Consider the following 27,882-nt stretch of genomic DNA (forward strand, 5'->3'; position numbering starts at 1 on the left):
CACGCCACAGAGTTTACACAAGAAATGAGGTGTTTATTCAGTCAATCCAACTCACACACAAATGCTTAGAAGAGCAATAAACGTGAAAGGTGCGAGGTGTTATCTTAAAAGAAAAGGCCCGGGTTCTTCCTTGAGAACAAAGTACAGTCATGAACACTACATTTGATCTTCTCTTTATACGACACAGAGGATTAATTCCTGTTTTATGAACCTGAATGGCTGCCAGGAGGCACTCTGCACGCTGCGTGGAGCAAATAAAAAGAGAAGAGAAAGCCTGCTCTGACAGCTGCGCCAAAAAAAAATGGCTGCAGCCACTTAACTCGATCAAAGATGAACAAACTGGAGATGAAGTCCTGCACTGCTACACAAAGCTGCATAATGGATCCTGTCCAGCACAGAGCCAGGGGACTTACTGATAGCGTGTGTGTGTGTGTGTACATGGCCAGAGGTTAAGTGCATGTGTGGTGTGTGTGTGTGTGTGTGTACGTGCATGGAAGTGAATGTGTACTTAAGTAATGCAGCGTGTGTTTGCATGTGTGTGTGACACCAAGTCAGCCCTGGCGAAAGCAGTTAAGTAGGTCAAGCTGAACCCCAGGCGTCAGGTGACTTGAATTTACAGCAAGTTGTTGCTGCTCCCCCTGCTGGCAAAATCGCGCCACTGCATCAGGCAACACTACATTTCTGTTCACACTTAATTCAGAGCAAAGTTTCTATCAATGAGTACTGGTTCACTAGGTCACAGGATTAATTAATTAACCAGTTTAAGTATTTCAGGAAGCACTAGGTCTTTCTAATAGAGTTCCTGGAGTTTTTTTTTTTTTTTTTACACATCATGAGTCACAGACAGCTAGAATTAGAGAAAACAGTGCCTCAGATGCTCCATTGGGAATTAGGCTTTTGAGACTAATTTACCACCACCGGCAACTAAAATCCTGAATTATGCTTCAACCTTGTATCCAGTGTCTAAACTGTGCCTCTTTATTGGGCTGATAAGATGTGTGTTCACGTGCATCCACATCAAGGCTTAGCTGAATATGGAAAGCCAAGAAACACAACCACACATTAAACAATGCTTTATTTTCTATACCCGAGTGAGACACAGAGCTGCAAGTGATGAACAGCATGACACTTGAACGTATTACTTTTCTGCAAATTAGGTGTCTTTTTATTCGTAAAGAAACAAATGTAGCTCTAATGACTCTTCTGAACAGTCTTGTAGTGCAGCTCCTAAGCTCACAGTTTCTGTTCAATGCTCTAAAAGGCTTACAATCATGGTTTCATGGCTCATCTATAAATATATCTAAAAGACAGTATGAAGAAAAACAGGTTTCAATGGAAGTTTTTTTTTGTTGCTTCTGCAGAGAGCTTGTACAGTTAGAGCTTGCTTTAGCGACAGAGCTGATATAAAACCAGATATACACACACAATATGCAAATTCTCTCAAGATAAGTGTTATTTTTTTTTACTGTTTAAATAGTTGATCCAAACTAAATGAAGAAAAATAAATAAATAATGTTGGACAGTACACACGCTGAAAACAACGAACTACAAAGTGAGTTGCTAGAGAATATCCTGCATGTAGATTTAATATTTTTCGCTTTGACCCAAATGGCTATCCAACACAGCTCCCATTTACAAACGTCTAAACAGAAACTACTGTGATAAAAAATCCATTTGTGAAATCTTTAAACATGTCAGCTAAAGCAGAAACATCAGTCCACAAAGAACACACAAGCAAAAATGGATTTATGTTTTATTTACAAAAGACAGTGAAACGTGAAAAATTGCTTTATCAGCATACAGATAGATACTGTTTATTTCTACAGAGCTGAATCTAAAAGGGGAAAAAAGAAAAGAAAACAAAACAGACGGTATGGTTTATCCGTGGTCTCACGCTCGTCTCCTCTTTAAAACTTGAACTCTTTGTATTTCTTGGCTCCGGCGCGAGTGTCCTGTGGCTGGCCTTTTCTCTTCTTTTGCTGCCGGACACACAAAGAGAGAATAGAAAGTGAGTAAGGTGTTACAGCACATGCAATTCACCACATGCAGTTCAGAGGTACATGTGTCCTGTTCCATCAGTAACTGTCTGTAGGAGCTTGAAATCTGGCATTTGTATTGTATATTGACGAAATATTTGGGGTTAATATTCATCACAAGCCTAAAATAAAAATGATTTTAAAACATGAACAGATCTTGAATGTCTTGATCTGATGAAGTCAGGAGTCAAAATGAATTTCTGAGCACCTCAAAAATTTCATATATGAGCTCACTTGGCGATTGTGGAGGTTGTCATGGTAACCGAATCTACAGATTTTTTATTAAAGCTAATGATGCAAATTTGTATCTCACAGCACACGTTCCTCTGTAAATACTGAGGAGTGTGGAAGGTGAAGCTGTAGCGGTACCTTCTGTTTGGCGGCGTGCTCGGCCACCATGTCGCTGAAGTCCTCCTTCTCCACCTGAGCCTGCTGCTCGCGCACATGCTCCTCGTACTTCTGCGTCATGGCCATTGGGTCGAGCTCAAGCTCCTCTGGAGCCAGAGCCACCTCCACGCCCTGCGAGTCTCCGCCCAAGCCGGTCACCCCGGCCACCTTCCGCGCTGCCCCCGCCTAATGGGAGAAAGAACAAGGAGTGAGAGAAATGGCTAGAATGTTAGAAGTTGAGCAGATGTGGATGGAAAGTGTTTAAAAATAGGTTTATTAGTATGCACACTGACACACTGCGGCACTCATTAATCGCCCCCGTCATTTACAGTGTAAACACAAGGCCGGTCTGGAAGGCTGGAGTCTGATTTCTATTTAATAGAGTTCTGGGCTCAGAGATGAGCAGGAGGCGAGATTACAGCATGGCATAACAAAGAATTAATGCTCCCTTCTGAGGACTAAAGCCCGGATTCAGCAAAGCCTGCGCAATTCACAATTTATGCAAACGATCGCAAAGCGGCGTTCCTTTGCCTCCTCTCAATCACGTACTTCTATACAGAGAAAAAGCTAATGATGTGTTAATAACAACAACAACAAATGTTCTCTTCGGAAACAGCTGCCTTATTAGGTAAAATATTCCACACGTCACATTGCAAGCGTAATGATCTTTGTGCTCGTCTGTTAGTCCTTCACAGTTGTGCGTATACACACTCACCGCAGACATGTCGTAGATGTGTGTGGATGCCATCATGGCTGCTCCCACGGGGCCTGTTCGCCTCTCCGGCAGCACTGTGAACAGCTGAGGAGTTTCGTTTCTGTTCACACAGAGGCACATAGAGTTACAACACAGCAACATTCCTAGGGAATACTGTGCACATTAAAAACGTTTCATCATTAAAACTTAAATCTGGAGGATGCAAGTTGATAGCTAGCTTTTAGGTCAACGTGAACAGACTGTTCTTGATGAAGTATGGCTGTATGGGTGGGGCCAAATATTCTAATGAGCCGTCTTAATCGACAGTCTCAGGACACTTTTCAATTACTACAGCTAAATGAATCTTTTTTGCTTGCCTGCTATTTAGATTGGTTTACTGAACAGAATTGCAGAATTCATTCAAGCCCTGAGAGTCTGGCTTTGACATCCATCCATGATTGCTAAAGATAATGGTTCACTCATGTTTTACTCAAAAAAAAAAAATACCTGGTGACTTTCCAGTGTCTCTGTGTACTTTTTTCCCCTTTTTTATCAGGTACCAGTATCAACCTAATCAGCATGTGATCACAGATTGATGCCCCTGGGCTTTAACCCACAATGTAACATTCTAAAAAAATATTTTAACTAACATTCTACTTTTGTTTCATACATCACACACATCCCCCTTTAATCAATCTCTCTCTCACACACACACACTCACCCGTCCATCGCCTCTTCAATCTTCTTCTTCCTGAGCTCAATCAGTTCTGGAGTCTCCATGCCAGCGGGAACCGAGGAGAAGCCACCGGGAGTGATCAAGCCGCTGAGATACAGACCGAGAGAGATCAGTTAAGTCTCTTAAGCATAGTCATCTTTAATTACATCATGTAGTATAATAAAAAAAAAAATGTATTAAAAATCTCTGTGGTGTAAAGGAGCGTTACCTGTCGGCAGGTGTGAAGAAACCGGACTCATCTGGTTTGTCCTCGTCGCTCTCCTCCTCTTCCTCTTCTTCCGAAGACTCTTCATCTGATGGTTCGAGTTCGCCCCATGGGGTTCGGTCCACTTCTTCTTCCTCTGCTTTGGCCTGATGAGAAATTTTTAGTTTTACTTTTTGTTTAACAGATGTTTCCCCCCCCCCCCAGGTTGGATTAAAGGGCATCAACACACTCATGTAGTGAGCACAAGTGTGTATTAGGATCTAAAAACTAGAACAAACTCTTACCATGGGAACAAATCAACTATTTAAAAAATACCACATTATTCTGTCTGCTAATGAACGTCTTTGGTTAAGAGAGAGGAATGTTTGAGTTCAGTGGTTTATACAATAAGATGAATCCAACATGCATAATTAATGCTACTACTAATGCAAGCTATCTGTGGAAGTAATTACAAGCTAATTAATATTTAAATGCACTCCAACACTGAAGCGCTTTAAGCTGTTAGAATGGAAGGTGTGTGTCCGCTCTTACCTGGAAGTCGACGGCGTTGGTTCCGAACACGTCGCCGTATAGAGGTTTTCCTGTCTCGTCTACGGGAGGTTTCCCCCATCCTCCAGCGTGATATCCAAACGAGCAGTTCTGTGTTAGAAAGTTTTAACCAACAGTTGAACACGTTTTAAAACCTTGTGCTCAGATAGCCAAGCCTCCTGACCTCGTAAAAGCATTTCCCTGTTCAACAACCTACATCTCGGGACATTTCTGCCTCTAAATTCCCACAAGCACTCGACTCAATTATGTATTTATACATTCCTAAAAAAAAAAAACCAACATGGTCTACAGCACAGGTTTCTAGGGCCTGGTGTACCTCATATCTTGCACATTTCACTGCTAACACTCCCAAACAGGCTGCTAATTAGACTTTCAATTGAAATTCAGTTGTTCCAGCTGCAGGACTGGCAATTTGTGGCCCACAGACAACATGACAGCAAAAAAAACATGTGTTTGGATGCAGCTGCCCCACACTAACCTCAGGAATGGGGGCGTTGAGGCCAGGGATCTTGAGATTGGGGTAGGAAGGAGGAGGACCGTATCGCTGCATGGCAATAAGCCATGGAGGAGGAACCTTATGGGAGTTCTACAGAGACAGAAAGAAAGATTACTTCACAACATAGCTGTGCCGGAAATGAGTCAGTTAATACAGACATGTACACGCAAAACAAGCAGAACAATCAGCGCTCCACACTCACAGCACCCTCTACTGGACAAAATGCACTAGAGAATTCAAATAAGCAGGAAGGATGGATCCTATCCTTTTCTTCTCCTAACCACATACAGGCAACAAACCCAATCTGTAGTTATCCACTGTCTAACTGTAATATCTCCTCTGGATAACTGTACTCAATCCTTTCTTTACCTCTAATTAAAATCATGAGAAGTTACCTAAAAATAAAGAAAAGCCTCGGTGCATAAAAGCCCACAAAATTCTTGTACTGTTCCATTTACTTTCCCAAACAGCTCACTGCTATATGAGCCATCACCCCTACTTATGTTTAATTCCACAGTAAATAGATTTAGTTCCTTAAGGATTTCTTTAACAAGCATAAGGGGAATGTAAACACACTGTGCAAACTAGATAAACATGAACGACAACTCACAGGGCCAGTGGGCATGCCCAGAGCGATCCTCAGCTCATCAGACAGATCTCCAGGCTTCTTCTCTTTCAGCCGTGTCTCAAACTCCTTACCCTGAGGGACGGAGTGAAATGCAGAACCATGAGTCATGCAAAGGCACCGAGAGAGAGAGAGAGAGAGAGAGAGAGAGAGAGAGAGAATTTACTTTACCTCGTAGTACAGATCTCCATGGATGGTGAGTTTCGGCTTGATCTGCCACTTGAAGAAGGCATCATGGAGCTTCTGGTAGTCGATGTCGATCTTGCCCATCTTTGGGCGAACTTTCTCGCGCATTTTCGTCTTCATAGTTTTAGCATCCTCCTGTTGAAAGGAGAGAAACATTTAGCGTGCAACTCATTTACAATAACGGTGCACATGAACAGCAACATGTGACACTGTGTCTGCATAAACAAACTAACATACTGTCTCAAATCGCACACTTGTGTACTTTTCTAGACCATTATTGAGCCCCAGCACCGACCAGTTTCCCTATTAGTGTACGAGTTTTAAAACTATAACCTTTAAAGATCTGTTTTTTTTGAGGTGCAGCTCTCTAAAATTGGTAAAACTTCTACCAATGTTCATTTGAGATGCTGATAAAAGCATGTAGCAGCTAGTGCTCTCTCTCTCAACACACACAGATAAAGTGCAGTATATTTGCACTGTAATAGTCCTTTAGGGGTTATGGCTAATCACTATCAACAAAGAAGAAACAGGTTCAAACCTCCAGGCTAACACAAGGTACCTGTGCTGATCCCGGAGCAGATTTGGTGCCTCCAAATATTTGGTTTCATAAATGCGACAATACATGCTTCAAGGAAATATTAAACCAGAGCTTTGTCCACAGCTCAAGGCTAAAAGCATCCCCACACTGAATAAACATCTAAAGCCATAACCCCCCCCCCATACCAGCACATAATCATCCACAACTGTGCCTTTTAATCGGCGTATAATTACTGCATTACATGGGATGATGTAACAGTTCAAAATGTGTGGGCTGGTTAGAAAATATACGATACATGAGAGATGTAGATGTTCATCTCAACCTCACAGTCCAGGAATAATAATAATAATAATTAAAGCACCACTGATGATTGTTTCTACTTTTGTGATGCTGTTCCACTGCTACATCCTTTTTGTTATTAAATACACGACAGCAACAAAAATGATTTTTAATATACAGTAAATCCACACAAGTTTTTCACCTTCTCCTGCAGGGCTTCCCTCATCTCCTGGATCCCGGTGCGTTTGATGAACTCGGGGAGCTCGAAAGGTGGCTTCTCGATACCCCTCTTCCCCTGCAGGTACTTCCTCTTGAAGCACCAGTGGCGTGGAACAGGTACAGTGTTCCTCGTGGCCTTCAGGTGCACCAGCAGCTTGGGCTCCTGCGCTGTCACGTCATGCATCTCCACCACGTCCGGGCGTGCCACCAACTAGCGAAGGAGAGTTAACATTGATCAAAGATGGCAAACTGTGGATATTTGAGATCTTGATCCTCTTTCATCTTTCTCTATAAATATCTAGTGTGAAACCTGTTTGAGCTCAGCTACAGTCAGCCTGTTCATCCTTCTCAGCTTCTTCTTGGAGAGCTTAGGCACATCCTGTTTGGTTTCCTGTGGGAACAGGAAGATACAGATATTTATATAGAATATGAGTAATATACCAGAATTACATTCAAGCTCTCCAGGTACACGGACACGTCACCTCGTCACTGTCGTCGCTGTCTTTCTTCTCCTCCAAAAATTTCTTCTTATACGAGGTGATTTCCTGCTTCTCTGTCTTCTCCGGCTCCTTCTCCTTCTCTTTCTTCACCTCATCTGTCAACTGGGGGACGCAGCAGAAATATATTAGAAATAATAATAACAATAATGTTTGAGCACAACGTACACCTCACTGACTGAGGAGGATGTAAACACACACCTTAAACGCTTCGAAGATCCTCTTAAAGAAAATGAAGTTGGGGTCGTAGATCTCCGGCTCCTCCGTGACGTACTCGATCTCCACTTCGGGATCTTTCTCTTTGTCAGCCTCGTTCTTTCTCGCCTCCACTTGCTTGTTGTTCTCTTGATTCCTCTTCTTCTTCTTCTTCCGGTTCCTGCGCCTGCGACTTTTCTGAAAATCACAGTGAAGTACAGAAATGTCACCTTCCTTTTAAACTCTATGTTATGATTGAAAATCAGCTTCGCGTGTTCATTTTTGCTGATGTTAACGGATTTCTAAGATCAGTCCTTGTTGTGTCGATTAATCTCACTAATATCATAACCTCACTGAAACCTGATTAGCCAGCAGGAGTCGATTCATTTTTATAACAGCAGCTCTGAGAGTAGCTCATGTTGCAGGGTTTGTATTAATACGCTCCTTCTGATTCATTATTGTTACCATAGTAATGCTTGAAACAAAGACTATGGTGACATCAAATAAACAGTCACAAGCTGCATTGTGTGTTATAAGTGTTATGGATGTTCCCTAACATTCTGTGTAACTACAATTAAATAAATGTTCTTTTATTAAGTAAAAACAAAATGTCAACTGTTGGCATTTATATATTTATCCTGTTCTATATTTCTACAACATGTATTTTATTCTTTAATTCAACTCCGACTCCAATCAGTTTCTCCTCCTTTTCTTTTTAATACTCAAAATGTTTTAAAAAGCCTGTTTTTATCTTTCAGCTTTTATTCAATCAACCATCTTACATTTCTTTCAGCAGAATTAACAAAGCTATTACGTTAATTTCATTCTTCCATACAAAGATTAGATTCTCCTGATGCTTTTTAAATAAAGTAACTTAACTCTAGCTTAATTCCTTCTTCAGCCAATTAGCAATGCAGTGCTGAGGAACGCATCATTTCATGTCCTTACCATAAACACGCCTATCAAAAGGAGACAAAATCTAGCTGGTAAAACTCACATCCTTTTTAGAGAGTGTGCCTTCATCTTCATCGTCCGAGTATGGGCGAGAGCTGTTCATGTCCATGTCGGCCGCGTCATCGTCTTCCTCTTCTGAAAACATTATAAATGGACACGACGCACACAGGGTGTTAAACTGTGCTGCAGAAAACAACGTGTTAAAGTTGTCAATAGTCTCACTGCATTCTGACCTGTAGGCGCGGCGATGAGCTGCTCCTGTCTGATCTCCTTCAGCTGCAGGATCTTCTCCAGAGCCTGAGGGATCTTCGGCCCGATTCCCACATCGTCGCTCTGCCACGCCTGCTCACACAACATACGCAAGTGATAAAACATCTGGCTCAGCAAAGAACAATAAGGTAGATCCTTTCAAATTAAGGGCATTGCTATTTTCTAGTCATTTAAAAAAAACAAAAAACAAAAACCCTGTGCCCTCATGAAATCCCATAATGCACTACAGTGCCAAGATGCTGTACCCGAGTAGATACGGAACACTCATCACACACTGGTGCAATCCCAAAACCACTTTGGTGGAGTGTGAAAGAGCAGTTCCTACCTCTCTTAAGTCTTCTCCAGGTGGAGGTGGTACTCTCTGTCTCTGACTGGTCTGTGATACCATGGAAACTCCTGGAGGAGGTGGAACACTGGTTGTCAAGGCTACAAGAGGAAAGGTTAAGGTTGAGTAACTATTTCACACAAAAACCACAGTGCACACACAGGATAAATACATTTCTGAAAAGGCTTCAGCTCTCAAAGTGAGGAAACTAGAAATGTTTCACCACAAATGAAACTTATAGCTTCAGTTCTGTTCTAAAGCACAAGAATTCTGTATGACTTTTTGTCCATATACAAAATTGACAAATTTAGAAGACTGGTACACAGGAATGAAAAGACACACAAAAACAGGGAAAAAAAAAAAATCTATCAATCAGTCTATGATATGGCTACTACTCTCAAATAATAAATGCGCATGACCACTGATGTACACTGCACAGTTCATGGGAGAGAACAAGAGTGAGAAAAATTCACAAAAGGCATCTAAACTTAAAAAAGCTCATTGGTGGATCTCACAAATGCACTGCCACATGCAACATTTGCAAACACTGCAATGAAATACAGCAGCAGCAACAAAATGTGGCTAGACTACAGAGAAAGACCAAAGATGAAACTGGTACTGCTGTCTTCTTTCAGAGGTCACTGCGCTGCCGAATCACTGGATTGGTCTTGAACTGAATCACTCTGGGGCTTAAATGAATCATCAGGTCAGTAGATTATTACAGTTTATTTTATGATTACTTATTTAATGTTTTTGTATTGTATCGTTTACTATTTGTGTTAGAACAGAACATTATTCAGCTGTTCAGTATATTCAAAGGCTGTGAGACTTCTGTTTTTTCTGTTAACAGTGCAGTTAAAAGCTATTATAAATCTGCTTTAAATATGGAGTGGAGGAACAGACGGTTACCTCTGAGTGGAGGAATGGGTGGCAGCAGGTTGGGTGCAGCTCCTGGTTCCGGAGCCCGGGTGCCTGGGGGTCCTGTCTGCTGCAGCTTGACCAGCTCCTGTTGCCTCTCATGCTCCAGCAGCTGTGCAGCCTGGAGAAAAAAAAAACCAATGGGGAAGCTTAGTAGTGAAATGTCTCAGAGAGCAGCAAGCTAAAATCTGTGCATGTAAATACAGTGATTATAGTGTTCATGCTGTGCCTTAGGCTGTGATCTCTTACCCTCTTCTGTTGCTCGAGAAGCTCCTGCTCCTTTAGCTGCTCCTCCATCCCTCTGGAATCCCCCTGAAACACAACACAGACATTAATCCAATTCTCTTGCATCCAAATAACATGGGTCAGAAGAAACAAACAATATCTAACACAGATTAAATCATGGTTAAATGACATCGCTCTGTGCATTTCATAGAGATCGATTCAATTGATTTATTTTTAAATTTCTGTATCAGTTTGTGACCAGCAAGCAAGCAAGAATTATTTTTAATTGAATTATATTTTACTGATACTTGATTAAACTTAAATACACCGATCAGGCATAACATGGCCCGTGTGATCCAATCCAACAGACGAGCTACTGTTGCTCAGATTGCTGAAGAAGTTAATGCTGGTTCTGATACAAAGGGGTCAGAATACACAGTGCATGACGAGTCAGGGCTGTTTTGGCAGCAAAAGGGGGACCAACACAATATAAGTCAGATGGTCATAATGTTATGCCTGATCGGTGTATGCACAGGATATTTTCTAACATGTTACCCACCTCAATCTTTACCCCAGGACATAAACACATCTACAATTTGTTTCGATCTTTTTTTAAACATCTAATTAAGTAGGTATGAACTGATTCATGCCCTTATTATATTCAGTCCTGGTATTCCACATCAGATTCCTTTACATCTATTTAAGCTCAGCTCTAGCAGTCAACACACTCATACCTGACCAGCTCTCTGGGCCATTTTCTGCACGTCGTCCTGTGAGGAAACTCCTGGCGGCTCCATGCTCATGCGTATGCCAGGTGGTGGGGGTCCTCCCATCATTCCCATGGCCTGCAGCACACCCATGCCTGGGGGCAGAGGCATGGAAGGCATCGGTGGCATCGGAGGCAGACCTGGCATCTGACACAGGGAGAGAATATGCATTACACAAAAAGTACTCCTGCTTGGACACCATAACCAAAAAAACCCCATCAGCACTCCAAACTACTCATTCACGTCTTGTCTATTAGCTGACTTACAATAACGTGAAACACGTGAGACTCTGGGGCGCTCTCTTACCGTGGTCAGGGGCTTGTCATCTCCGCCTGGCAAGCTGGGTTTAGTCAACATCACTCCTGTCTGAGGGGGAAAATAAAATCACAATATGAAGCCTGTTATCTGAAAGACACACAGCTTTTAGGCTGACGATTTTAGCCTGTGACTTTCATTGCACTGGGTCACGATAAGATACATTTAACAAGAAATAATCTCAACAGAAAATAAGAAATTGATTCAGATACGCTCAGTGTGAGAGTAAAGACATTATGGATTGTTGAGAATGAAATCAATGGGAGCTAAACCACAAAAATGTCATTTTGTACCTCTGTTTATTTACCCCCTTATTATTTTTGCTATTTTTTTTTAATGAACCAATTACATTATATTAAATAAAGATATTGCTTCTTGGCACTTACATTAGCTCCTAACTTTTGACTCACCATGTATGTTACTTCAACACCTATTTATCCGTTTAATGAAAATGAATACTCTTCTGTTCTCAAGTTTCTCACACACACAGCTCACAATTAAACATATAAACGCTAAATATTTTATTATTCGAAGTGTATCATATATATATTTCTCTATAAAAAGGTGTAAAGAGGACTTTTACCTGCATCATGTAGGATTTCAGTCTGTCTATTAACTCTTCTCTCGGGCCTACAGAAACAACAGAGCACAACACAAGTTCAGCATTTATACGATAAAATAGATATATTTTATAAAAATCCTCCAGTAGAAGCACTGAAAGTGAGTTAAAAGTAGGATTAAACTCATTGCTGAAAGACTGAGTAAACTATCCAGGAGCTCTGGAGCTCAACATTAGCTTCTTCCCCCGTTTGTTTTCCACAAACATGGCGGACAGCGCCATTCATTTCCACCAGCTTCAGGAGTCATTATTAATGAAACAGTATCTTTAGTGGGATCACGGTGTACAATACAGATGCAGAACAAGTGTTTTGTGACAAGACACTAATTATTAAGTAAAGCACCAAACTGCAGCTGTTTTTCTCCATTCAAGCTAATGCTAACGCTAATATCTATATGTGCTGCCGCTTGTCGTTAACCGAGCTAGCTAACCGGTGCACTAACGCCTGAGTTTGATTTAGATTAGCTCGTTTTTCTCACCCAGGACCGGCGCTCCGATCTCCGCCAGTTTGGCCTGTAACTCGGGGACGCTCCATGAGTTCAGGTCCGAGTTAGACTCTGTGCCCGGAACGCCGTCAGCAGACATCTTTACTTTACACACACACACCGCGCTGCACAATACACACACTGATCCGGCGCAGGGGATTATGGGAACTTCCTCAAACGTCCAACTAACGTGAACGGAGAGAATAAAAGTCTCTTCGGGAAACTGAAATAAATCTGTCATCCTCTAGGTGATAAAAAATCATCCATTCATTCATCTATCTAATCATCCATCCATCTATCTAATCATCCATCCATCTATCTAATCATCCATCCATCCATCCATCTAATCATCCATCCATCCATCTATTCATCCATTCATCCATCTAATCATCCATCTATCCAATCTTTCATATTTTGTACCACTTATTTTACCCAGGGTCATGAGGATCCTGCATCCTTTTCCAGGGGACCCTGGGCACAAAGCAGGGGACAGCCTGGACAGGGGTCCAATACATCACAGGACACACACACACACACACACGTCCAACTAGCGTGAACAGAGAATAAAAGTCTCTTCGGGAAACTGAATTAATCAGTCATCCTCTAGGTGATAAAAAAAAATCCATCTAGAGGATGACAGATTTATAAAGCTACACGTACTGAAATATCAGAAACACAGATTCTAAAAATATCTACTCAACATATATCTCTTAACATTGATAAAAAAAATTAATGTTAATATACTATTATGCTTTTACAGGTGCTTGTTTCAACATTTTCTTACTTGATAGAGTTAACATTTATTCTTAACATAAATCAACATAGCATAAATTCACACGTAATGTTTCCTACAGGTTAGGAGTTCAGTGGTTGTGCTGATAATGTGGTGTTAAAGTGGTTTCAGTCAGAACAAAATTGTGACATGAGAAATCCATCCATCCCTCCATCCCAGTGGTGGACCATCCAGGGCCAGCAAGGCCTTCTCTGCTGGCCTAAACAGCAGTGATCTGAATCACTGTCTTGCATTTTAATATATTTAATATATTTTTCCATGAATGTGTATTAAATTATTCCTGATAGTCTGTTCTCTACATTTCATAGCTTTTCTCTTGCGCTGCTTCCAGTAGTGTATATTTATGATAAGAGTATTTATCCAATCATATTTCAGCCAGTGGCTGACATCATGTGTTGCCTGGGTGAAAGAAATCTGCCTTAAGGCCTTCAGAATCAACAGTGCAGGCGCCTGTAGCTTAAAATAAGTGGCAATGAAACTGTTCCATTAACCAATCAGATTTCGAGTTGGCGTCACTGGGGCCATCTAGCAGGCATACGATTACGTCAGCAATTTCCCGTCCTTTGATTGGATAATTGGAGCAGTCAGAGGCAGGAACCGCACATATACAGTGTTTCTATATTCACTGCATCTCATTTCAGATGCTGCGTCCTCCGGAGATTGCAGTTTGCTGCATATGTCATCAAGAATGTCTTTTTTGAGAAAAGTAACCTTATAGTAATAAAGAAATATAGTAATATAGTAATAAAATTGACTATTCCTTGTGAGGTGTGAAATACTGTAGACTAATTTCTTTTTTACTTTTGTTATTTAACAGTTGATTAGTATCTATTGCCATGGCACCATAATGATGCTATAGAGGTGGATTAATTCAGGAAGGACACCAGTGAAGGTCTAGGTGTGAAATGCATGGCCTGCCACTGCTCCATCCATCCCTCCCTCCCTCCATCTATCTATCCATCCATCCCTCCCTTCATCCATCCCTCCCTTCCTCGATCTGTCCATCCATCCATTCCTCCCTCCCTCCATTCCTCCATTCATCCCTCCATCCATCCTTCCCTTCATCCATCCCTTCCTCCCTCCATCCATCCCTACATCCCTCCATCTGTCCATCCATCCCTCCATCCATCCTTTGTACCACTTATTCTACACAGGGTCAAGAGGAAGGGGTCCAATACATCGCAGGGCACACACACACACACACACACACACACACACACACGCACACACACACTACACAGCAGTTAGCAGTCAGCAGTGACAGGATGTTCAGGTCAACATGTTCTCACACATCCCACAAAAATAATAAATTGGTTGTAATTATTTGTTATTACACTACATCCTTATACCATGCCTGGACTGATGTAAGTATTGTGGTATTGATTAACAAACAATATATTAGATCCTGCGTTTAAAATAGGATATTTGCAGTAAAAGATATTGAGGCACTAAAGCCTGACTGAAATCTGCAGCCCGGTACATGGATCTGACTACGGCTCACTGCAAGCACTTCCACTTGTTATTACTGGCTGTGTATTGAGAATCAGGATCACCTGATTAACTGCCCTTTCATCTGCCCTGAAGGTGAAAAGTCTTCATATGTCTCAGAGAAAACTACACATTAGCAGTTCCTGTTGGGTAGCTGTTATATGTTATGAGGGAGAGCTGACTGGTGGCTGGGAATTAGCAGATTTGTGTATTATTTTGTGTCACTGACTTTCTTAGGTATTGAATAGTTAAGACTTTATTTTGTGAGATGTGAGTGTGAATCAGAGTTTAGCTCATGATTCTTTCATGTCTTTACATACTTTATTTCATATGGAGTATAAGATTAAAACTACCTGATCAAAATACAACAAAATAAATAGATGCTGCTTTTGTATTTAGATATTTTTTGATTGTCCTGTTGTTAAGGTGATGCTAAAAGGAGCCTAATTGAGCAATTAGGATATGCACAGATATATGTATAAATTGTTCAGAGCATTTACAGAAGAAAATTTAGATTAGTGAGTGAGATGTTTGATGGAAAAGTTCACTTTTTCCCTCTAGGTTTTAAGATTAATTTATCATGAAACAATGACTACTACTGTGTGTAGCATCATATCTCCTTCTGGTCACAAAAACGGAACTAAAATGTGTGTGGGTGTGTGTTTAGCAGTTGTGGTTATTTAATGTTGGTCTTTCTTAGAAACAAAAGGCCTGAACCAGTCAGCATTAATAACTCATATCCACATAGACTATTTTGTGATTATCCTGGTCTCTGCAGCAAATAATTTGCTTTTAATATATAGTTTTGACAAAGTTATGTTCTGCAAATTGCTATTTGTTATTAGAATTTTTTCAGGAATCAACTCACACCAAACGGAAATTGTTCATTCTCTTTGTGTGTAAGAAGACAGGAAGTGTAGAGGCTTTAACACAAGCCTCTGGTCAGTCAGTAGTTTATCAGTGTGACAGAATGGAGCTGTGGTCACTCTGTGTGATGATCTGTGAGTAAAAATGTTTTCTTTATGTCTTCATTAGAGTGAGTGGTGGGTTAAAAATGTTCAAATGAAGTCTGATGTCCTGTGTGATGAGGTTAATATGTGATTAGGACATTGTCTAGACTTAGTCTCTTAGTCTTTTCAGTGTATATCCATAACATTTGTGTTAGCTAGTATAAACCTTTTTTTTTATTATTATTATTTTGGTTTGATTTCTATGTAGAACAGCATTAATTCCAGCATTAATCCTTACAAGGACAGTGAGATAAATGTGTATGTAGGATATAGGATAGTCTGAGTGTATAGATGAGAGTATAAACTGCTGTGTTTCTGCTAATGTTCTCAGTGAGAGTGCTGCTATATAACTGCTATTTAATGTGACTTTAGTGTCTTTATTGACTTTAACCCACAATACATTTGCTGCACCTCTGTATTTAGTCCCTAATCATTAACAATAATGTGACTTCAATAGATGTTCACTAACATTCAAGAGTTTAAGATCACCTGTAAAGCTCCTTGTTTTCCAGTTGAACACCAGGACCTCCCACTCCTTTTTCTGTACTGGCTAGAATCAGTGTGTGATGTTCTGTGAAGGGAGCAGTTCACAGCATGTTAAGATAAATTCTTACCAATAAAAACAAAGAAAGTTCTTTATTTCTGGTAATTTTGAGCCTGTAAACAAACCCACAATTCCTGATGCTCCAGATACTAAACTAACCTAAAGAAGGACATTTTTATTCCTCCCTTAATCAGTACATCAGTCCTCAGGTGTGAGAGCACTAAAGGGGTTTCTTATAACCAATAACACTTATTGATAATTTTGATTATCACACATATCATGAAATTGAAACAGAGGACTGATGATTACTGATAATGGGCTTTGGTGCAACAATGCATATCTTTCTTTTGATGATTTTTTGGTGATTTTTTGTTTTGAAATAGATAAAAAAATTGTCTTTCTTTGGAAAACAAGGGCATTTCCAAGTGATCCCAAACCTTTGAATGGTTGTATGTGTTACTGAGATCCAGTTTTTCCTCATATATGATACATTATCCTGCAGGCTGTATGTATTGTAATGTAATGTTAGTGCACATGAGCAACTTTGTAATGTGAGACAAAGAGAAGGAAGTGATGCAGTTCAGCTTCAGATTAGCAGATGTGGATTAAATTCTACATGAGACAGTAATGAGCTGTGTAGTGACCTGAGTGAAAATAGCTTCTTTAAACACCACACATTATTGGAACAGGTAAATATTTTGCCTGTCTTATAGCTGAAGTGAAACTAAAAAAATTGTTTTTTTATTTACAAGATTTGTTTTCTTAAAGAAATTAAGAAGTCATAATTACATATCTTTGTTCTGGAAATTAAACTATAATATAATTTGGTGAAGGGTGAAATGAAGATTTGCTGAAACAATTTTTGTCTTCAAAAATTCAAAGTGAATTCAAAGTGAATGTTATAGAGTCTATTTAAATGTAAATATAAATGTCCATTTCAGCTGAAACTTTCAGTGCCAAACTTTGACAGAAACAGAAATTCACACTGTAGTTTTTATAGTAAAGATCTCTGGCTGCTATCATGACGTTTGACACAAACACCAGTATGAGTTCATGGTTTCTGTTTCTTCTCATGACTATTATAAACAGACAGGAGACGAGTTCTGAAACCATCAGATGTAGTAGAAAATAACTTGTCAGATCATGTTGATCAGGTTATATTAACATCTCATGTTGAAACATCTATACTGAAATATTTGATTATATGAGTGAAAAAATCAAATTAATTATACAATTAATTGTGAAATACAATAAGTGATAAATTTGACACAACAATCGTATCCTCTTCCCTTTTTAGGGTTTATTTCACTTATCCAGGTTGGAGAAGCTCAAGGTGATTTCTATATTTTATTGTTTATATTGTGTTCATGTGTCAGGAACAGCTGGACAGTTCCCTGCCAGACCACTGGAGGGGGTGCTGTCAGGTGAATCACTGGAGCCTGCTTTGTCATGTGTAACCCTAACCCTTTCCCACTGTTCTCCTTCCTGTTGTATCACCTGTTTCCCATTTACCTTAAAGTGTAGCCCTATAAATAGGGATCCTTGCGTACCTGTCATTGTTGATTGTGTCGTGTCATGTAACGTCATGTCTGTGTTCAGGTTTAGGCCATGTTTTATATCTTGGTTTTCTGTTTATGTTTTATTTTCAGTTTAGTGTCATGTCTTGTTAGTCTCCCCATGTCTCGTGTTTATGTTAATAAAGCAGTGCTTCTTTGAATCCCATGTATGGGTCTGTCTCCATGGCATGCTGGTGTGAGATTCACATCACTACATGAGCTACACATTAAGAATGCACATTTACTTTCTAAATTTCATAATAATGAATACACTCATGAAAATGTCTGTATGAATAACTTTGGTATTTGCTTTGCAAATCTCTCATGGATATCACTTTTGCACAGTCTCTTTCTATACCATCAGTAATTATTAGACTAATCACAGACTAATGACAGTAGAATCAGAACTGTATTTATTGCAGTGTTTATTTTGTGGTGTTAATAATTAAAGATTATGTTTCTACAGAGAGTCCTAAAGCTGTGGTGACCATAAAGCCTGACAAACATGTGTTCAGAGGAGAGACTGTGACTCTCAGGTGTGAAATACAGGGAGGAGGAGACACTGAGTGGACATACAGCTGGTATAAAAATGATGACGAACTCAACCAAGAACACGAAAAACAGGAGTTCAGCCTCAGCTCAGTTAGAAATGAAGACAGTGGTAACTACACCTGCAGAGGGTGGAGAAGCAGTGACACTCAGACCTCAGAGATCAGTGATGCTGTTACTCTCACTGTATCAGGTGAGTGTGTGAGTTTGTGTTATTTTGTCATTAATTATATGTAAACTCTGTTTGATTTTTTTACGTTTGTTGTCCATCAGATGTAGCAGAGGCAGTAGTGAGTGTGTCTCCATCGAGCTGGCTGACTGAAGGAGATTCAGTGACTCTAAGCTGTGAGGTTAAACACTCCTATACAGGCTGGACATTCAGCTGGTACACAGATGTTCCCTACAGAGACAGTCATGGTTTAATCAGGTACAATCGAGAACTCCTCTCAGACAGCAGCAGAGGATCTGGAGGCTCCTACACTCTCAGTCCTGTTACTCTGAATCACACAGGAGTTTATGTGTGCAGAGCAGAGAGAGGAGTCTTTCACACATGTTACAGCAAACTACAGCCACTGTGGATCACTGGTGAGGAAATAAAACATTGAGTTTAATTGGATAAATAAATAGTATAATAGTATATAAATAAATAGTATAATAGTATATAAATAAATAGTGAATTTATTAAATAAAGAGTAACACACATCTAGAGGAGGTTCAGGGCTACATTATTTTCATATAGCAGTCTGGTCTGAAAAGGTTTATGTAGCATGTAGTTACAGGGGGTCTCCTTGTGGTCTGAAAAGTAGGCAAGTAACTGTCCAACATTCACAGCAGATCTGTAAGATAATGACTGCCATTTTACAACATCTCACAATGTTTAACTAAAACTGACAAGCAGCAGCATTTATTCAATCAGAAGTCACCTTAAACCACATTGTATAGTTGCACCACAGACTGAATGTGTGCTGTGTTTGATGTAAGTTAACAAATTACGCAAAAACAATCATAACTGATTTGATTTGTTAAATGAAATTAGTACATATGAAATTGGTACAGAACAAACAATATTCGTATGAAATTGGTATTGAACAAACAATATTTCATCATTAATAATTAAGCATATTGTTTCCCATCAGTGTTGACATCCTTGTAGGATTTCATAATTTTAATACTATATGAATTAATCACACTTTACTTAATATTTTTTTTTTAAATAATAAAAATGTGTATGAGCTGTTATTAAAGACACAATAACATATTAAAACAAGCACATTAATATGAATCTGTTACTAGTTACAGCTGCAACTACCTGTGCTTTTACGTGATAATAATGCTTACCTTCTGATCTGAGCATTCACCTGTGTTGTCCCTTAACATAAAATAATAATGTGTCCTGTAATAACTATTTATTTAGTAGTGATGTGTAATGCAGATGAACAGACTCTGAATAGTCCAATTAATGCAATTAATGGCTTAGTCTTGTGTTAATTTTAATAGTACACATATTAATAAACTGTACATATACAGAAGCATTATAAGAAAATCATTAAATATCTGAATCATAATGAAATTCAATTATATTTGTATTTCAGGAAAATCTCCTCCAGTGTCTCTGATCATCAGTCCGAGCAGAACTCAACACTTTACTGCTGACTCTTTCTCACTGAGCTGTGAGGACCAGAGTGACTCTACTGGATGGACAGTGAGAAGATACAGAAACGGTGAGGAACTGATCACTTGTTCATCAGTTTCAGGATCTACATGTAACATCAGCTCCCTCTCTACATCACACACTGGAGTTTACTGGTGTCAGTCTGAATCTGGAGGACGCAGTAATCCTGTCAACATCACAGTGTACAGTGAGTCTTCAATGTTCTCATCTGTAACAGATTTACAATATACAGGACTAGAGATAACACTTTTAAACTCTACTGAATCAGAGTAAAGAAATGATCATTGTGTTACACTCTCTCTGATATTTACCACTGATAGAGCTCTCTGTGTTAAAATCATTACTGTATTTTACACATTTTCTATTTTCAGTGTCTTCTTTCTCTTTCCTACAGATGGTGCTGTGATCCTGGACAGTCCTGTCCATCCTGTGACTGAGGGTCATCCTCTGACTTTACACTGTTTATCTCACAGCAAAAAGATCCCAGGCTCTGGTGTTGATTTCTATAAAGATGATTCCATCCTCCAGTCCCAGACTACAGGAGAGATGACCATCAGTAGTGTCTCAAAGTCAGATGAAGGTTTCTACCACTGTAAACACCCAGAGAGAGGAGAGTCACTGAAAAGCTGGGTTTCAGTCAGAGGTGAGAAATATTTATTCAGTTTGTTTCTTAAGCAATGAAACTGAATGGGATTATACTAAAATAAGCAGTGATGTGGTATTCATTAGCTCTGTGGTATTTCTGCATGTACAGTATGATATGTGTCTTCATCTGAAACTTGTATTTATTAGGGCCTGTACTAGACTTTCTACAGTATTATAATTAATATTTTACACACCCACAGTAAAATGAACTAGATATTAAGACCACATCAGTTTTTTTACTCAATAACTTCATGCATATTGTCCATCTACTTTTATTTGTCTTCATCTAACTGGATAAAATATTTTGTAGGTTTATTAACATTTTCTACAGATGCATGTATATTGCTAAATGTATCATGTGCTACAAAAGTTTGTGGACCATCACATCAATCTGTGCTTGCTGAACATCCCGTTCCCTTTTATAATCATCTCCACTCTTCTGAGAAGGCTTTCCACTAGATTTTGTAGAATGGCTGTGGGGATTTGTGTTCATTCAGCTACAAGAGCATTAGTGAGGTCAGAGACAGGTCACTGAGGTCAGGTGAGGAGGTTTATCATTAGTTTATAATTATAGTATTTGATTAATCTACATTATTTGATCATCATAGAATCAACATTTTATAGCAGGTATCTGGACTTTTTTAGGGTGTGCTGGAAAGAAAACACACCCAGTCCTCCTCAATGAATTTCCCTTCATAAATTTCTGTTAATATTCATTAATCTATAGATTTTCAGTAGAATCTGTAGAAAATAAATCACGGAAAATGTGTTGGAAAGTAGTGACTCAGTGCTTCAGTCTTTGCATTGATCAGAATGTTGTGAGTTTAAATCGCAGCACCTTGAGCAAAACCTTTAACCCTCAACTGCTCTTCTGTATCATGTCTCAGATGTAAGTTATCAGAAAATGTAAAATGCAAATGTTTTGTATTTAAAAAAATGTAATATACAAAAACATTTCCAAAAGCAATACCAGAAGCTTAACTATAAACCAGTCCAGGTCTTTACAAAAGGCTCTGATATAATAGTATATAGTAAGGAATTCCTTGGCTTTCTTTCTTTCTTTCTTTCTTTTAAAGAAAATGCATTTAAACGTTTACTGAATAAAGGATATACAATTTAAGGTGTTTTCTCTATGGAATTCTGATTGTCTTAGATTACTTTTCTTATTTAACTAATTTTAATTGATTTAAAGTGATAATTTTACAGCACACTGCAAAACCAACTATGCAACTGTGTGTGTGTGTGTGTGTGTGTGTGTGTTAAACCTCACACAGGTTCTGAAGATGAGATGTTAAATATACAGTACTTTGCCTCGTTGTGTGTCATTAACATGTTTAACCGCGAGAGAGTTTCTAATACCTAAACCGTGTTTCGAGAGAGTCGGTTCAATCATGTCGATTTGCTGGGAGGTTTAGTTTATTAGCAGTTTTTAAGTTAAGTCTAGTTTATTTTTGCGTTACATGCTAAACTTCAACTTTGTAAAAATGTGGCACAGTTTTATTTAAAAGCAGTGATTAATGAAGCAGGTCTTTTAACACCCACGGTAGAAGAAACTGGCCTGTGAACATATACAGGGTTTTACGGTAACCATCTAGACTCCAACACCAACTCGCCCTTTATTTTCTTTTACTTTTTCCTCTAAATTGTACGACAGTCATAAGAGGCCATGGATTATTGTTATTTTTCCTTCTTGTATTCTTATGATCATTACTTAATTTTCCTGTGTATTCAATTTAAGAACATGTTCTAGAGGCAGTAAAAGCGCAGTAACGCAGCATCATGGATGATCGCATTACTTTTACTTTGATCAGGGACTCACTGAAACTGAAATAACTCTATATGTCAGTGATTGATAACTTCCTAGACACTTGAGAATGAGTCTCTTATGTCTACAACTTTATTGTCTAAGACAATATAGCGATGTTTGAAAGATGCCGTAAATCATTTGTGACTGCCCAGAGCAATGGTCAGAGAGGTACAGTTAAGTCTGGATCCATCAGGTGTGGAGGAATAAAGAGGGAGTGTGTCATATTAAATGTGAGGACAAAACTGGAGTCAGATGTGAAAAATAAATGAACCATGTGACAAAAACACATGAAAATAAATAGATCCTGTGGGGGAAAAACCAGGAAAATAAATAAATCAAGACAGATTCGTGCCGAGGAGGAAATGATGTGAACATGTGCATGTGTGGATAGAATTTAACTTCAGTGTGTGTTATGTGTAGAATCTACAATCTACCATCTTTAGGATTTGTGTGTTGTTTTGGATCGTTTAACTTTACCTTTAATTGGGTTGATTTATTCCAGTTGGAAAATAGACAGTATTTGTTAATGTCAAAGGCAGCTTGCAAAGAACTACTTTAAGAAGGGATTTTAATCTAAACACAAACACACAAGCCTGGTTTAGTGTATAACTGTTTGCTTTTGATTATCCTTTCTCTCCTTTCTTTACCACATAAAAAACATAAACTTGTACACGTGTGATCCTACCACTTTAACGTTGTATGAACTGTTATCCAGGTTCAAAGAAACTAAACCCAAGAGACTGACAAACCCACATAAACAAATTCAAGCAGAAAATAAACCCTTACTTCAGACTCCATTTTAATTTGTTTTTCAACATGTTCACATGAGTTACACATTGTGGTATCACCAAAACACTTTAATCTACAAATATTTAAACCGTGACTAAATGAGACAGTATACGAACAAGAGAATGATAATAGTTTAACAGCTCGTGATGGATCCAGAAATTTCTGTTACAAGGAATTTGTCAGACGAGTTATCTCCACTATTCATACACTCCTCAGGACTAATGCAAAGGCAATAAGCGGTGGTTTAGTCAAGACCTCTTGACATCGTTTCTAGTTTCAGCTTCTGAATTTTGGTGGTTAACTTGGTTTTCTACCACATGTTCTTGTTGTTAGATTTTCAGCTACACGCATTCCCTTATACATGCTCAATTGAGACTGCCCCCTCCCTGATCTGCACTTCCAATTTACTATTGTCCAATTACCCAAACTCATCTTATTTCACTGTGTGGTATTCACTGTTACTACTCTCTTAGCAATAATCAGAACATAACAAAACAGAAATGTGTGTGTGTGTGTGTGTCCTTTTAGGAGTTGTGGTTAGTTTCTGTTGGTTTCTCATGGAAACAAAAAGGCCTGAACCTGTCAGCATTAGTGACTCATACCCACTAGTCTATTTTGTGATTATCATGGTTTCTGCAGCAGAGAATCAACCTGAATATCAAACATACAGCTGTATTTACACACAACTGTACAAGTTCATTCAGTGAAATAAAGTTATGTTCTACAAATTGCTTTTTGTTGCTAGATTTTCTGGAGGCATAGAGGTGGGGTTCATTTAAAAATATCACATCAACTTCCACCATAACGGAAATCTTTCTGCTTTTCTCTGTATGTGACAGAAGACAGGAAGTGTAGAGGCTTTAACATAAACCACTGATCAGTCAGTCCTTTATCAGTGTGACAGAATGGAGCTGTGGTCACACTGTGTGATAATCTGTGAGTAAAATGTTGAGTTTTGAGTGAGTGGTGGGTTAAAAATGCTCGGCCCTAGCAGCATTCAGAGCCTGTCTATAGCTGGACATACTGTCTTTATATGCAATTCTAAAATCCTCTAATTTAGTTTTTCCCCACTTTCGCTCGAGGTTATGGGTTGCTCTCTTGAGGGTGTGAGTATGACTATTGTACCATGGTGCGGGTGTTTTATCTCTGAACTTTTTTAAATGTGAAATACAATATGTGATAAATTTGACACGATAATTTTCTCTTCCTCTTCCCTTTTCAGTGTTTATTTCAGTTATCCAGGATGGACAATCTCAAGGTGATTCCTCTATATTTTATTGCTTATGTTGTGTCCATGTTGGATTTGTATTAAGATGGAGAAGATTGTGTTTGCACATTGTCATGCAGAGTTTAAGATATTTACATTGACAGTCTGTGTTTGTGTTTTGACTTCCAGCAGATAATAAACCAGTTCTGACTGTGCAGCCAAATTTATCACAAATATTCAGAGGAGAGACGGTTACACTCTCATGTAGAATTTCAAGAGGAAGTGGACCATACTACTGGTACAAAAATGGTGGTTTTATGCAAAAGTCTGCTGAAAAGGACTACACTATAAAAGTAGATCAGAGTCACAGATACAAATGTTCTGGGTTTATTAATGGACGGTCAACGGCAAGAAGTAATGAAGTGACTCTCTCAGTGATAGGTACATGTCTGATCTTACACTCCTGTAACAGGCACTCATACATAATCATTACAAAACACACTGATTTAATATCAGATGGTCAGAGAAGGGTGTGTTTGACTGATTTGATGTATTTGGTGCACAGAGTGACCAAAAGCTGTTGTGACTCTGCAGCCTGTGTGTGTTTGTGTGTGTGTTTTACAGCACTACATGAGCTGCACATTAAGAATGCACATTTACTTTCTAAATTTCATATTAATGAACACACTCATGAAAATGTCTGTATGAATAAGTTTGGTTTTTGCTTTGCAAATCTTTTGTGGGTATAATTTTTGTGCAGTCTCTTTCTAATGGTAGAATAAAAAATGCTGATCTTATATGAGATGAGTGAGCTTAGAAGTTGCTTAGATATTAGTCTTAATTCTTCAAATATTTGATGTGCTCTTGGAGGAATTTAGGCAGGTCCACCACTTTCTTTCTCATCTCTACCACAATTTCTCAAACAATTATGTTTTCTATAAAAATAGATGAAATCATGAAGAGAGTAAACTCAATTCCACAGAATTTACTACAAAATACTTTGACAGTTATTAATGGAATATTTAGTGTATCAGTAACAGCATGTCTCTGTTTGTAGTAGTGTAGTATTGATTAGTGTGATAAACACTCTGAGAGCAGCACATGAACTGTGTGTTTCACCTCCAACTACAGAAAAACCTAAACTTAAACTCACATCAAAAATTTGTTTTTAAGCTAAGTTAAAAGCCTTGGGGTGGATGGTACTAAATATTCTGCCCATTTAGGCTGGTCTTAAGACCCATTAATAGATCAGTACTAGTGGACCTAAGACATAAGACATAAGCCATCTGTTGCTTCCTGTGTTAAAAATAAGAGTTTCTTTCAAAGGAAGTAAAGGTTCATTTGAAGAGAACATTTGTAGAAAGCTGAACGTTTGTAGAAGGTTAAACAGTACTGAAATGTCAGCAGCTTTTTCATCTGTGTCTTTTTCTTTCCTCAGGTTCTGGGTCCAACACTGTACCAGTAGCTGTGGCTGTGGGACTGAGTTTGGCCTTGCTGTTCATCATCCTTTTACTGATCCTGCTGTGGAAACACAAATCCAACAAAGGTCTGATAATTAGGTTTCACTAAATTCTACACTAAGCATAGTGGATAAATCATGAAATTATTTACAATAAACAAATATGGAAATAACTTTTCAATAATTAATCTTATTACACTTTATTTTACATATTCTTAATTACAAATTAAATACAAAATAACACTTCTACTAAATATGAAATAGTTTTAAGCTAATAAATAGGAAAATAATTGCATTATATTTACAATTACGCAGTTTGGTATTATTTATTAATCTTTACATTTAGATTTCATAAAATAGAGCTCCCTAAAATATTGTTTATGTGATTTATAAATTGAGGAATTGAAGAACTTCTGTCTTGTCATACAGGAAAGGACAGAGGCATACAGCAGAACAGCAATCAGACACCAGGCCAGAGTCAGTCAGGAGCTGAGGATTCTCAGTCAGGATACACACCGCTTCAAACCGGTCAGACAGTGTGTCACATCATCAATACTTTCCTTATATATACAGTAATTCAATACTTTCTAACTAACTCTTCTCTAATTCTTACTAACAAGTTCAACAACGATCATTTCACTGGAATTACTTTCAAAAAGGTCAGAAAATCTACATTATTCTCTTTATTTGATTTTTTTTCTGTAGGAAATGAACACATTTATGCCACCATGGACAATGCAGGTAAAAGTAAAATAGATTTCTTTATTTCATTATTTCATTTAAAATATATCTAATTATTCTCAAAGGAATAAATCTCCAAATAAACACATACATTAAATACAGTAAATCTCCTGTAGTCATTCCACTATGAAAAATATCAACAACAAAGAAACAGTTTCATTGAAATAATCACAAACAAAACACCAATTTACTGTAAATTAACAGACCAAGAAAATCTAATCATCATCTTAGGTCAAGGCCACACTGAAACCTTCGCAGCAAAACATATGTAAAATATGGGTGGTGGTAAGACTCTGGGTTGTTGATTGGATGGTCTGGGTTCAAGCCCCAAAACCACCAAGCTGCCACTGTTAGGCCCTTGACCAAGGCCCCAACCTCCCCAGCTCCAGGGACACTGCATCATGACTGACACTGTGCTAACGGTGGAATATGTGAAGAAAGAATTTCACTGTGTAGTAATGTATATGTGTCAAATAAAGGCTACTTAACTTATGTGACAGCCTGAGGAACACCAAGAGACCAAGGGTCCTGCACACACCATGAACACACACCATACAGAACATATCCAAACAGGTCAAAGCTGTGTTTGTTTTGTTTTTGTTCACTGTCACTGCAGATCATGATGCTGGACCCAGTGATGTAACTTATGCTCAGCTTGAACTGAAGCCACAGAAAAAAGCAAGGAAAAAACAAGGTAAAGACAAAAAAAAGCTAATTATTTATCTGAAAACCATTTTAACCAATTAATTTAGCTTATTTCTGTTGAGCAATTCAGATGGAATTTAGTTGACTGTGGATGTTAATTCAGGGTTTCTTGTTCCTCTTACCTAGTGAAAACCAATGTTGAACCTGATACTGTTTACTCAGAGCTGAAGCAGAACACATAGGTAAAAGAAAGTTCTGTTTACAAATCTCAAACTGAGTGAGAAATACTTACAGAAATCTTAGAATTGTGTAGAAACACTAGAAACACTGTGTCTTGCTCAGCAGGAGTTCAGTAGGAGTTAAAACACTGATAAATAGGAGCTAAATAGTGTAATCAAATGGTTCTACAAGCAATTCTAAAATTATTTTATGCTACATTAAAATTAGTCAGTGGTTT

At 38.6% G+C, this 27,882-nt stretch overlaps 2 protein-coding genes and 1 long non-coding RNA gene across 3 annotated transcripts; 2 read left to right on the forward strand and 1 right to left on the reverse strand.

Annotated features, from left to right (window-relative positions):
• Positions 1-1,741: 1,741 nt before the first annotated feature.
• On the reverse strand, positions 1,742-12,675 carry sf3b2 (splicing factor 3b, subunit 2). The gene is made up of 22 exons (XM_058395692.1): positions 12,515-12,675; positions 12,000-12,046; positions 11,408-11,467; positions 11,069-11,248; positions 10,359-10,421; positions 10,101-10,230; positions 9,192-9,292; positions 8,830-8,938; positions 8,640-8,731; positions 7,649-7,840; positions 7,433-7,552; positions 7,261-7,341; positions 6,934-7,161; positions 5,900-6,049; positions 5,714-5,803; positions 5,086-5,193; positions 4,590-4,697; positions 4,062-4,204; positions 3,839-3,940; positions 3,139-3,238; positions 2,406-2,609; positions 1,742-1,979 (listed from the first exon to the last, which is right to left on the reverse strand). Exons 1-22 carry the CDS (start codon positions 12,618-12,620, stop codon positions 1,908-1,910), a joined length of 2,586 nt encoding a protein of 861 aa, XP_058251675.1. The 5' UTR covers positions 12,621-12,675; the 3' UTR covers positions 1,742-1,907.
• On the forward strand, positions 9,198-10,170 carry LOC131356570 (uncharacterized). Its single transcript, XR_009205038.1, has 3 exons — positions 9,198-9,312; positions 9,827-9,897; positions 10,042-10,170. It is a non-coding gene; the product is annotated as an uncharacterized LOC131356570 (long non-coding RNA).
• Positions 12,676-17,376: 4,701 nt separating the features above from the next.
• Positions 17,377-27,667, forward strand: LOC131356270 (Fc receptor-like protein 5). The gene is made up of 10 exons (XM_058395179.1): positions 17,377-17,398; positions 18,378-18,653; positions 18,734-19,045; positions 20,053-20,319; positions 20,527-20,773; positions 26,005-26,126; positions 26,469-26,567; positions 26,745-26,780; positions 27,397-27,474; positions 27,612-27,667. The coding sequence occupies exons 1-10, from the start codon at positions 17,377-17,379 to the stop codon at positions 27,665-27,667; spliced, it is 1,515 nt and encodes a 504-aa protein (XP_058251162.1).
• Positions 27,668-27,882: the final 215 nt, after the last annotated feature.

The sequence above is a fragment of the Hemibagrus wyckioides genome, linkage group LG07 (assembly GCF_019097595.1).
Source record: "Hemibagrus wyckioides isolate EC202008001 linkage group LG07, SWU_Hwy_1.0, whole genome shotgun sequence".
In the NCBI taxonomy this organism is placed as follows: Eukaryota; Metazoa; Chordata; class Actinopteri; order Siluriformes; family Bagridae; genus Hemibagrus; species Hemibagrus wyckioides.

Excerpts from the sequence above, each read along its gene's own strand:
- LOC131356270 (XM_058395179.1), top strand. The coding sequence starts at position 17,377 with ATGACGTTTGACACAAACACCA. Across the intron at positions 20,774-26,004 it reads AAAAGCTGGGTTTCAGTCAG|TTTTCTTTCCTCAGGTTCTG; the intron begins AGGTGAGAAATA and ends TCATCTGTGTCT. Across the intron at positions 27,475-27,611 it reads AAAAGCAAGGAAAAAACAAG|TGAAAACCAATGTTGAACCT; the intron begins GTAAAGACAAAA and ends CCTCTTACCTAG.
- sf3b2 (XM_058395692.1), bottom strand. The coding sequence starts at position 12,620 with ATGTCTGCTGACGGCGTTCCGGGCACAGAGTCTAACTCGGACCTGAAC. Across the intron at positions 5,194-5,713 it reads TGGGCATGCCCACTGGCCCT|AACTCCCATAAGGTTCCTCC; the intron begins GTGAGTTGTCGT and ends CTGTCTCTGTAG. Across the intron at positions 2,610-3,138 it reads ACATCTACGACATGTCTGCG|GCGGGGGCAGCGCGGAAGGT; the intron begins GTGAGTGTGTAT and ends TTCTCCCATTAG.